At 34.7% G+C, this 13,109-nt stretch overlaps 1 protein-coding gene across 1 annotated transcript in view; it reads left to right on the top strand.

The window, feature by feature from the left end:
• SLC17A6 (solute carrier family 17 member 6) overlaps positions 1–12,448 on the top strand; it is a 37,253-nt gene extending 24,805 nt beyond the window's left edge. The window contains exons 8-12 of the mRNA XM_037521665.1: positions 2,903–3,052; positions 7,560–7,692; positions 8,122–8,232; positions 8,751–8,878; positions 10,325–12,448. Of these exons, the coding sequence (XP_037377562.1) occupies positions 2,903–3,052; positions 7,560–7,692; positions 8,122–8,232; positions 8,751–8,878; positions 10,325–10,660 (858 nt within the window). The 3' untranslated portion in view covers positions 10,661–12,448. The remainder of the gene's footprint in view (positions 1–2,902; positions 3,053–7,559; positions 7,693–8,121; positions 8,233–8,750; positions 8,879–10,324) is intronic.
• The last annotated feature ends 661 nt before the right edge of the window (positions 12,449–13,109 follow it).

Here is a 13,109-nt window from a genome sequence, read left to right as displayed (position 1 = left end):
AGTAATATATTTAGACAGGTGCCGTAATTTAGCACCTAATCAGTAACTCAATGGCCTGAAGCTAAGGGTTGGAAAATACTAAGTACTGACCGAGTCACCAATATCCCTAATACATTATGCTTCTCCCCCTCATTTTACAGGATTTTCTCTCTGTTCCCCTCATGCTGATTGTATTCTCTCCCAGATCTGATTATTCTCTTAGATTGTTGGAGAAGGCTTATCTTTGACATCTTATCTTAGATGAAATGGCTTGTCAACTGTTGTCCCTCAGGGCATCTTGGCCTTTAATGAGTGAGAAAAATCCCATCTTGCCTATCATTCAGAAGTTAAATTTCAGAACTGAAAAATAATCTGTACATTGTAATTGTTCTATGAGCTGGATAGACCTAGACCTGCATTAGAACATTCCTATTTCCTTCTGTAAATGGATTGATAATTTATGCCCACTGTGGCTACTCAGAAATGGTGACATGGAGGAAGAAGGAGGGTTGGCAGTGTGCTGGGAGACCCAGCAGCTGGGGCTGCTGTGGGCAAAAGCTAATATAGGCTGATCTACAGTGAGTGCAGAACTTAGCTTCTCTATCTAGACAAAAATAACCTGATCAGCCTAGGTCTTCATTAGTCAAATATTCTTTATTTATTGGTTCTTAAGGGATTGTGTATCTATATCAGACATAGATTTTTTAAAAAGTTAAAAACTTAGTCTGAGTGAAAACCAATTTCTGGAAATGACCCCTCAAATGATGATTGGTAGTTTGGTCAAACAGCAGAGAAAATCTCAAGCTCCCCATTTTCTCTATCACTTTCTAAATATAATATTTTGCTTTTTATTGATGCTTTATACTTTCCTGAAGCTTTAAAGTAAATTTCAAAATAAGATAAGGTGGGGTATAACTTGTGCTTTGTTTATTTTGAATTCTTTTGTTGTGAACAAATTCAATATATAACAAAACAGAAAGAATAGTAACAGGAATATCCCTATATCCACTGCACAGATGCAAGAGTTGTTAACATCTTGACTTATTTATTTCACTTTTTCCTTTTATGAAAAATTTCAAAGATAGTAAGACATCAGAAGAGTTTATCCACAAACACTTCACATTCATTTCTAGAAATTTAAGAATATTGTCCTTCAAAATCTAAGTGCTGTCATCATATCTAACACAAAAGTAATTTCCCAGCATTACCTAATACCTATATCATGTTAAAAATTCTAATACCAGGTATTAGAAATCTATATTCATGATTTTTAGTAACTCTTTGAGTCTGGATCCAATTAAGGGTCACATATTGCAGCAGACTGTAATGTCTCTTAAATTTCTCTATTCTATTTAAAAAATTTAATTAAATATTATCTACATACAGAAAAATGCACAAATCATAATTTCAACAGCTTATTCAATTTTATAAACACACATGTGAAGCAAACAGCCAGTTCAATAAATTGAATGCTACCATAATACCATAAACCTTCCATAGCCCCCCCAAATTTTTAAGTTATATCATTAGATGCTTTTCTTTTACATTTGATGAAGTGTTTTGCAGCCTAACAAAGTTATTAGTGGACACGATTCTAATATGAATAAAAGAAACACCTTCCCATTAAGAAAATGTTTTTTACTTCTAATAATATTCTGAAGTTATTTCTTATATATGTATAATACTATGACCTTCTTTATTATCCATGAATCATGGACATCATTTATCTATTAAATTAAAGCAAAAACAAAAACACTGTACTTTTTGAATCCATCCATGAAGTCTGTTATTACAAATTTGTATCCAAAATCACAATACACATTATAAATTATTAGGGCAAGTTTTATATCTACACAAAAATTTAGGATTACCACAATATAGCTTCCTACATATTGCTTTACGTTGCTCTTTAAAAGACTTAATGATATTCATAATCAATATTAACAATCATGAATTTCCCTGTCTAGGAATAATTACTGAATGTATGTAAAAAATGTTTGCTTCCTTTTTGCTAATTTGGTGAAGCTAAGGATCTCAAACTAGCATTAAATGCAGTTATTTAGGCCACTGTTTTTTCATGAAGCAGTATTTTAGTATTCAAAATAAAGGAATTGAGAAAGTATTTGGGAATAGGAGAGAATTTTTATGGTATAAAAATAATAGACCTTGCAGAAAATACTTGATTTATACTTAGGTATATAACTTACATTGTTTATTGTAGTATAAGGTCTCATATTTAACAGGTATCATAAACAATGTCAATCATATTCAGATTGTAAAATTTTTATGTTTTAAATTCATAAATAACTCACAATGGTGTGTCCCTGGCATGGATGGATGGTCAAATGCTTTGACCCAGATGTATACCATGTGAGTTTATAGAACTCTGAGCTCATATGTCACAGAATTTATGCTGAAATCCCATGCGCAGAGAATTTTTAGATAGTTGGTGGTATCGCTGACATGAGATTGCTAGAATATAACGCTCTTTAATTATTCTTACCATTTTCCTCCTAACTTACATTGAAATTTCCCGCATTTTAGATAATATATTTTGGATACCAACAAGGTCACTGATTTGGTCAGGTGGTTTTTAACTGAGGCATGGTCTATCACTGCCCTCTCCAAAATCCTGGAAAGTGGGGATCTATACTTTTTGGAATTAGTTTCCCGTAAATATGGACTTTTCTATATTTCTAAAACTGAAAGAACTTAATCAGAATGAGGGTTGATTTTTCATTTTCCTCTTCCAGTGATTATTCATATACCATTGGTTAACTGGACTATTGCAAGTAATGACTCACTAGCTCTTGCTACCTCCTACTCATACTCCAACATATAGATTTGGAAAATGCCAAGAACCTATTATTTAAGTTAGAACATATTTAAAATGGTGACAATGGCTCTCTTTTTGGGATTTCAGAAATTCAAGACTCCATGGAGGAAGTTTTTTACATCTATGCCAGTCTATGCAATAATTGTTGCAAATTTCTGCAGAAGCTGGACTTTTTATTTATTGCTTATTAGTCAGCCAGCATATTTTGAGGAAGTCTTTGGATTTGAAATCAGCAAGGTATGTAAAAATTATCCTTACTTAACTAGAGCATTATTTTTTCATTGTGAATATTAAGTTCCTTTGCCAAGATTCTATCCTTCAAATTTTGAGTTATTTAATTTTAATTTTAAATTCATGAGTTATTTATTTACTCATTTAACAACTAACTTCTGGGAAGCACACTAATAAGGTGTTTGAGTGTCTACTGCTCCAAATTGTCTGCTTAGAGACTGAACTTTATTGTTAGGAATACAAAGTAGACCCAATCTATACCTTCAAGGAGCTTGCCTTTCAGGAATTGGCAGCAGTGTAACCTTTTCCCTGTAAATAAACGTAACATAGTTAAGTCTCAGTCAGTGACAACCTAAGATGGAACCAAAAGTTATTTTATTAAAATGAAATTTCTTTTTCATGCCTCACTGATGGCGCAACGATTTAAGTCTTACAGCTATTAAGCTATCAAGCTATTACCAGCTACTGCTGCCTGAGTTCAATCCCTGGCCAGGGAGCTAACCCACATGGCACAGCAGACATCTGCTATCTTGCCTGCTGCTCCCCTCAGCAGTATATCTCAGTAGATATGCCTGTCTGCTCCCCACTCTGGCTCTGATGAATCCTCTCACCCTCCCACACCTCTGGCCTATGCCCCAGTTCTTATATGCATAAGTAAATAAAATCTTAAAAAAAATGAAAATGCTTTTATATAATCCCCAATCTAACTCTGCTTCAATGCTTTCAGAAATGTTTGACTAAAAGATTTGAGGATAGCAAAAATTATCTGAAACCATTCTTTTATGTTGCTTACTTAATGTACTCACCTAACAAACATTTGTTCAATCTTATGTGAAGCTTGGTGTTAGATTCAGAAACAAAGACACAGTTCCTATCTGGAAGAGTTCACAGCTTGGTGGTATACACAAAAACTAAGTTACTAATTTCAGCACTTTCAGAATGCAAACTACAGACATTTATTTGTTGTTATAAAAGTACCATAATTTTGGGATTTTCTATAAAGATAAAATGAACATAAAAATACCACTCTATATTTGTTTAAGGGTTTGAAATTCTCAAGATCCTTTCATATTCATGAAGATGAAGGTTGACCTCTGGACAGGTATTATAATTTCCATTGAGCTGATAGGGAAACAGGTACTAGGGAAGTTATCTAAATTGCTTAAGACTAAACTGGTAATAAATGACAGAATTAAGTCTGAGCCCAGATCCTTTGATTTATGTTTCAACTCCCTTTACTATGCCATTTAAATTCAGGTAAACCATATATTTTTTAAGCATTTAGCAACTATTTGTTGAATGTCATCTCTATGCCAAGCTCTTTGCTGAGTCCTGAGTACACTGTCTGTGCTGGCAATGAACTTGTCATTTCTCTTCATGTCATTACATAAGTCCAGCTGGGCTCCGTATTCATATTGTGTCTGTACTTGAAAGACTATCTGAAGCATGGAACTGAAGAAAACCTGAGTTTAGGAGTAGCTATTCTAAGAGCTCTTTTGTAAGCCTTGTTTCTAAGGAAACTGTTTCCTCCATTCCTGAGAAGAATGGCTGCTTTAGACAGGGCTCTGCTTTCTGGAACTGATCAAACATTGTGGAATAGCCTTTGGGAACTCTGAGAGGTGTTATACTTCTCAAGAAAGGCTGCAGGAGGTGTGAGTCCATTTTCATAATCTAGGACAAATAAGCCACTGAGAGACTATTAATAAAGTCAATTCTCATGGGGGAGAGTGAGGAGCCAACTGGTGTTATTGAAACTGTGTGGTCATTCTGGCCCTGTAGTTCCAATTAATTAAATTCTTGAACAGAAACCATGATATTTTGGAAAATCTAATTTGATTCATTTATTATATTTTTAACTAAAATTGTGAACGGGCTTTGGATCCCGGCTGCTGATGTCCCAAATACAAATTCGAAAATAAACAATTGAGCCATAACCTTGGGCCAGGTTTTGAATAGTTATCAGCCTCAGTTTTCTCAGTATAAGTAACAGTATTAATATCATCTTTCACAAGTGCTGCAAAGTTTAAGTAAAATATTTGTGAGAGTTTTCTCCAATATTATTTAAATTGATATCCTAGCCACAAAACCACAAGTGCAATGGCTTAATCTTCATTCTAGGTAGACTGACACAGTTTAAAGTAGATATATATTCATATAGATACTCACATATAAATTTTTTTCATCCCCTTAAGAATGTCATCGAGAGAAGGCCAGTGCTTGGATTAACCAGTTCTTTGAGAAATTGATAACAAGAACCAGCCAATAGAGTGGAAACATCCATTCCTTCCACTTAGGGAAGAGGAGACTAGTCTCTAGTGACTGTTCTTTGTTGCAGGATAGCCTGTCAGTTTCTGAACAGAGAACATGGACCAGATAGGGAGAAAATAAATTCAGACTGACCCAGAGAAGCATATGAGTCTATGACCTGAGATTTCTACAAGGACTCCATCAGTTATAGATGCTAACATTTAGTTTTCCCTTGCAAAATCTTAGAATGGTGAGCAAACTACTTATCAATAATCTACACTTATAAATAATGCCCCTCTAGGAAGTTATTGGTCATACTGATCACAGAGCAAGCGATTAATTATGAAACACCAAAATCTGATAAGGTAGATTTTCATGAAGTTGTGAAAGTTCTGTGGCCCCGTTGAGATTACATTCAGAATATATCTATTTATTGCTAAAGGAATTGAGAGATTTCATACCCTCAGAAGCTAAGTCAGTGGGCTAAAATATTCCAAAACTTCTCTGTCATGGACCTTTGTTCTTCATGCCTTTCATTTTCCATAGTGCTTTGCACACACTCTTTCCTGAAAGAATGAATAAACAATAATCCTAGTTTTATTCTTTGTTTATCCAAAACAATGAAAATATTTATTTGACTAGGTAGTAAATAGCAGAGGAGGTTCAATTTAATAATTTTCCAGACATTTCAAATATTGGTTCGAATTGCAGGCTAATTATGGAGAGTTGGGAAATGCAGGTCACCCTCAGCCTTTTAACCTGCTCCTGCGAATATTAAAATCAAGATGTGTAATTCTATACAAATCCTATCATATGTTTCAATTGTTTTTGTCAAGTGGTTTCTTTCAACACATGGATAGTTTTAATCATACTAGCCACAGATAAGAATAGAAAACCTTTGTACTTTTTCACAATGCTGTTTCAAAAGAAATAATGTTTGCCTCAAGGTCAGTTAATATCTTTATTTAGCTCACATTTCTTGAGTCTCCTCAATGCCTTGTTTTGATCTAAACTAAGATTCTTCACACGTGTCTTACTTTATCTGATTTTTATTTCCCAGATGGTGATGATGTAGGCATAGAGCTTCAAAACTCAGAGTTTGTACTTAGGTAGAACTGGCTCAAAGCTTGGTTCTGACAATGGCATAACACTTTGATATCAGTTTCTTCATGAAAACAATAGGAACATATATAAAAAGCTTCCATTTGAGGTGAAACAATGAAAGAGCTTGGATAACTAAGGGATTAGAGTCATACTATCTCATTTAATCCTCACAAACCCCTAAGTCTATGGCAGTGACTTCACACTATACACCAACGAAAAGTGAAACAGAATCTTTGTCACTAACCTTCACTACGCTAATTGGAAAGACATATCTATGCATGCATCACAAACATTTATCCAATACTTATAATTTCCTAGGAACTGTACTTCAAATTCTACCTAGTAAAAAACTTCCTTATATATTTATAGTCAATACTATGTCCATGTCTGTGGTAATCCCCAGTTAAAATGCATTTTATTCATATTTCCTAACTCTATATGCCTAAAGAATAGTACCTTGTACACAATTTTTTGGTCAAAATGTGTATTTGATTGATGCTGGTGCATTAAGTTTTAGATTAGGTTATTTGGCATGAAAGAGTAAGAAACTGCAATACTGTATAACAATGTGATCAGATATGACATTTGACTTAAAAATACCTAATGTGGAAGGCCTGACCTGAATTTTATGGGTCTTTAATCTAGAGACACTAAATATAAAGCTAAAAGATATATGTTTAAAATGCCATGAAGGTTCTTAGCCTTATTATGAATTGAAAATTAATTTTAAAATACAGCCTGTCATGTTTTACTGAATCTATTTCTCTCTCTCTCTGACTCTCCCTGTCTTCTTTCCTTCTCTCTCTCTTTAATAATGAATATTTGAAATATCTTTAAGAATATAAAATTGGCACAAAAACCTGAATCACTGTGCTAAGTAAGATTTAGCATAATTTATTCATAAACTCAGGTTTTACTGTCTCACTACAGGAAAAACGTATTCTCTTCCAGAAAATAAAAAGTGATCCAAGAAAATACTCTTAACTTTTCTCATTTGTTCTTTGTAAGTCATTGCTTATTCTAGGAAAGTAAGTGGTCATTTAGAGACGTAATTTTTCCTTCCTTTGTCCATAAAGAACTTATAATGGATTCTGTAAACCAATACCAGTAACTTGTCCACAACACCGATGGTCACATAAATGTCTCCCCTCTTTTCTCCCAGGTTGGCATGCTCTCTGCTGTGCCACATTTGGTAATGACAATTATCGTGCCGATTGGAGGGCAGATTGCGGATTTTCTTAGAAGCAAGCAAATTCTTTCAACTACTACAGTGAGGAAGATCATGAATTGTGGTGGTAAGTTCGTGAGTTTCGTTAAGGATATGCTTTTGATTCACAAAGTTCTGATCTACATGAATGAGCAAGCTGCTTCTCTATGCATATCAAATCTGCAGCTCCATCTGTGCCTCTATTATTTGTTTATAATAATTTTCTCATTTCTGAATTTTCATACTTGTAGTTTTAAACAACTGCATAACTAACCCAACTGCATAACTAACCCAATCCTTCCCACCACTGAAATGTAAAGTTGGTTTTAATCTTTTTATTGAAGCACAAGGAAGACTTCAGTAAGCTGTGTGCATAAATTATCACTATATTTTTATTTTTATATTAGACTTCCCAAAGTGGTTTGCTAGGTCAATGTGTCTATTTAGCAGATTAGAAACATTTGAACAAATGATTTACACAAACTTCTGAAGCATTTGCATGTATTTGTTCTTAAAGGTTTTGGCATGGAAGCAACACTGCTTCTGGTTGTTGGCTATTCTCATACTAGAGGGGTGGCTATCTCGTTCCTGGTACTTGCAGTGGGGTTCAGCGGATTTGCTATATCTGGTAAGATACATTTTTAAAATGTGTACTTGTGATATCCTGATTTGGGCTGGAGATAAAATATAGCCATCTTCCTATCTCTGTTGTATATATTATATGTGCACTATAAATAGTGTATATATATGTATATATATGTGTGTATATATATGTATACACACACACATATATTTCTCTTTAATATTTTGACTGTTGAGGAATTTTGCTCAACATATTTCCACTAGACTATAAAAATAAAACATTTGGAAATCATTACTTGGATTTGTTACTACTCATTTTCTCCTAAGAGAAAATATCTTCTCTCTGCGGAGTGAGTACATATATTAAGTATTGGATAAGAAATCATACCATATTCCATTTCCATTTTATCCCTGATATACTTTATTTAAACTTTATTTATTAAGCACATGTTGTGTACTTAGGAACTTTTAAGAAGGGTAGTGAGTATGGCAGACGATATCCACAGGTGCTTATTTCTAAGTTATTTAGGATTCTCTGAATCAAATCTTATGTGTCTATTTCAGGTTTCAATGTTAACCATTTGGATATTGCTCCAAGATATGCCAGTATCTTAATGGGCATTTCGAATGGTGTTGGCACACTGTCAGGAATGGTTTGCCCTATCATTGTTGGTGCAATGACAAAGAATAAGGTAAGATGGAACAAACCAGATACTCAGTTGTAGAAGATTCTCTCTCAAAATTGGGAAAAGTCTTAATATATTGTAATTCACTTCCTGTTCCAGTCACCACATCTCTAAGTCAAGGAGTTAATTGCGGCTCAGGCGAAAATATTTCTGATATCCCTGACGAAGTTTAAAAATAATAATAATAAAAAAAAAACGTTGTTTCTAGCTGTTTAGAATAGGCATGCAGAAACCTTGTGAACTTTATCGTAAATCTCAATACAGACTCTGTGGTTCTCAGAAAAAAGCTATTATTATCAGTTATTTCTCTCTATGGGTATAACTTCAAAAATTATGGTTTACGGGCCTCCCTGGTGGCACAAGGGGTTAAGGGCAACCTATGGAGCTATCTGCAGCCACTGCAGCACGACTTTGATCCCTGACCAGGAGGCTGACCCACATGGTGCAGCAGACCTCTCCTGGCTGGCCCACTGCTCCCCTCAGCTGTGTGTTTCAGTCAGTCTGCCTGTTCTATTCCCCACCCTGTCTCTGGTGAATCCTTTTACCCACCCCCCCACACCTCTGGTCTGTACCCCAGTTCTTGTATGCATAAATTAAAATATCTTTAAAAAAATATGGTTTACTATGAAGAAATAAACAGAAGTAGTAGGAGAAAAAGTAATTAAATGGCAACTAAAGATTGTAAATATTTAAAAAAATTAGCAGATCATAAATGCATTTGGAGTTTTATTTCAGAAGTTTAGATTTAAAACGTTTTATTTTTTTAAACAATGTTTTTTTTAAAGATTCATTTTTGGGGGCCTCCCTGTTGACACAGGCGTTTGAGCGCAGCTCTGTGGAGCTGTCCGCAGCCTCTGCAGTGCCGGTTGGATCCCCGCCGGCCTTGGAGCAACCCACATGGCGAGCCAGACCTTTCCTGTCTCCCCGGCTGCTCCCCTCAGCAGTGCATTTCAGCCTGTTCTGTTTCTGTCTCAGGTGAAGCCTTTCACCCAAATAAAGATTTGTAAAAATCTTTATTTATACAAGAACTGGGGTACAGGCCAGATGCGTGGGAGGGTGAAAGGCTTCACCAGAGACAGAGTGGGAAACAGAACAGGCAGACTGACTGAAATACACTGCTGACGGAAGCAGCGGGCGCAACAGGAGAGGTCTGCCACGACATGTGGGACCCTCACTGCCAGCCAGGATGGAACAGGCCTGCAAAGGCCGCAGACAGCTTCACAATGCAGCACACAACCTTCTGCGCCACCAGGGAGGCCCTTTAAACATTTTAAATAACAAATGCCATAGTGTTACATAGCGTTTCCATCAGTGTTTGATTTATATATAAGAATAGAGGTTTCAACTGAAGATAGCGCTTTATGACATGCTTGATGGCGGGACATTCAAAGAAGATGTCAGGCTTTTCAATCATGAAGAGTTTGTCCTCACGGTGATACCTTGTCCCCACAGTCTCGTGAAGAATGGCAGTATGTCTTCCTGATCGCTGCCCTAGTCCACTATGGCGGAGTTATATTTTATGCAATATTTGCCTCAGGAGAGAAGCAACCTTGGGCAGATCCTGAGGAAACAAGTGAAGAAAAATGTGGATTTATCCATGAAGATGAACTTGATGAAGAAACAGGGGACATTACTCAAAATTATATCAATTATGGTACTGCCAAGTCTTATGGCGCCACCACACAGGCCAACGGAGGTTGGCCCAATGGTTGGGAAAAGAAAGAAGAATTTGTACAAGAAGAAGTACAAGACTCATACACCTATAAGGACCAAGATGATTATTCATAACAAAGCAAAATTGCTGGATTTATTTTTAGTGTTTGTGATTAAATTGTGATTGCACAAAGATTAAAAAAAAAAAAAAGTGGTGTAAACATGTAAACATATCAACCAGGCAAGTCTTGCTGTAAAAACGAAATCAAAACAAAACCCATGAATTTGCCATCAAGTGCAATCTGTAAAAATTGTGAAATTCCATCATTTCCATTCTGGTCATCTATTCTTGCATTTGTGATTTAATGGTTGACTGTTCACAATTGTAGAAACAAGTAGTTACTCATTGGATTCATATGAGCTAATATTCATCTCCATTTAATAAAGCACAACTAAAACAGTTGGCACATTCCATCCTACAAAGGTTAGGAGGCCAAAGCTACTTGATCATGCAAAATGCACTTATATATTTGTTACACTGTATTGCAAGATATTGTGCAGAAGTCCTGTTTAAAAAGCATCATGTTAGCTGAATCAGGTGTTGGCAACATTTACTGAGTGTAACTCATAGAGTTGGGCTATCTCTCAATTGGAGAAGTATGTTTTGGGCTAGCAACTAGCAAGGTGTACCAAATACTGCTATTACATAATGTGGAATATTTTATTGGCTCTCAAAAGGAATATCTTGCAGTGTTTTATATCAAATGCTTGGGCACAAACACTTATCCCGGTCAAAGAGAACTTGTAAAGTGAGGGGTATGCTTCATGTTCTTCCATTCATTTACCTGCCAGTATAAAACACTTCACATTTCAATAGAATCTGACTTTTCATGTAGCATATTACATAACTTTTTGCAAAAAAAATATGAAAAATAAATATACTTAAATGTATTTTTTATCACAACTTTGTACTGGTTGTAACTTACATTAGAAAAAAAGATGCATACACTATAAAGAATCTAATAAGAAATTTACTATGGAGATTATAGCCCTTAAAATGCAATATGAACAACAAAAGAAATAGAATATGGTTTAGATATCCTTCTTCCTTAATAATAAATACTATATGAAACTTGTGCCACAGAGCTATATGTAATATGAAAAGATAAACTTAATAGAGATATTGTAAGTAGACAGTTTTATTATTTAAAGTCCCATTTATAAGATATTTGTCTTAAATATATAGGACAATACATTATATTAAAATTATATCTATATATATATCTATATATCTTACACATATCCATACACAGAAACATAATAAACACTCTTCACACACACAAAAAAAAACCAAAAATAGCATACACCTAATGTTGGGTTAGGGGACTGCAATTTCTACTTTCATAGAGTCATAGAATTTAGATGGGGCAGAGGCATTTTGCTTGTCATTTCTTAATATAACTCAACAGGAATTGCAACATTTGTGTACCAAGCAATAAGTGCAATGCATACAACTTCCTGTCTGTATATTATCTTCATTTAGCTTGTGGTAGCTATTTGGGTGGTTGGAATGATTTTTTTCTTTTAAAAAAGTTAACATCAGACCTCTTTATAATGTTCTAAAATGATAATGCACTTCCCAATTCAACTCAAAATATTACTGGTGTATTTGTCTCTTCTGGATATTTGATCCGTTTATTGTATTGTGCTAGTGACTGGAGGCCCTGCTACTGCCAATATAAAACAGAGTTTGTTTAAAAAATGCAAACCATTCTTGACCTTATGAAAATAAAAATCTTTTGCTTTGTGTCTCAAAGTGATATAATGTGATCATAGCTTTTTCTTGTGTTGAATGAAAAGATATGGATTGTCATTTGTTTCTGCAAAACAAAAGTGTTAATAAAATGCTCTATTTATCATTTTATAAAAAACACAGTACATTAATTTGGGTTCATTTTATTTAGTTTGTAGCTTGAATGTGAATATAGTTTGTGTAAGATCCAATAAAGCAAAATCTAGGCTCAACAACAATAGCCTTTTTGACCACATGAGATTTAATGAAAACATGACATTCTGAAGATTAGATGAGATATTTTTCCATGGAGAGTGTTACATCAAGAAATAGACTTCTAAGTTGAACTGTATCTTTCTATGACAGTCTTCTCACAACTTCTGCTAAGCCTAAATAAAAATTTAGGAAATAAATGAAGAAACTGAAGCTGAGAAAGATTAAAAACCATTCCAAAGGTAAAATAGAGTAATGACAGTGTTTTACAATGTGTCAATCAAACCCATGAACAGTGAGCAAGATTTATCAAAGCAGGCAATGGGATGTCTATATCTCTGGAAAGGGGATCATTTAGCTCTGACTCCCTGTTGTACAGATGTGTAGAAAGGAAGACATAACTACATAGCATTGGAATCTGTGACTCATACACTTCACTGCTGGAAGAGACTTACAGATAATTTAATTGACACCCTTTATTTAACAAATGAGTAGACTGAAGTTCAATAATGGAAACTGACTTGATCGAGGGAAACAAAATATGCACTTGGGAAGTAGTTAGGATCACTTCTGCTATTG

Source organism: Talpa occidentalis, unplaced genomic scaffold (assembly GCF_014898055.3).
Source record: "Talpa occidentalis isolate TD23 unplaced genomic scaffold, MPIMG_talOcc4v2.1 talOcc4.3, whole genome shotgun sequence".
Classification (NCBI taxonomy): Eukaryota; Metazoa; Chordata; class Mammalia; order Eulipotyphla; family Talpidae; genus Talpa; species Talpa occidentalis.
Note: the sequence above shows the minus strand (reverse complement) of the source record. Positions and strands in the feature narration are given on the sequence as shown.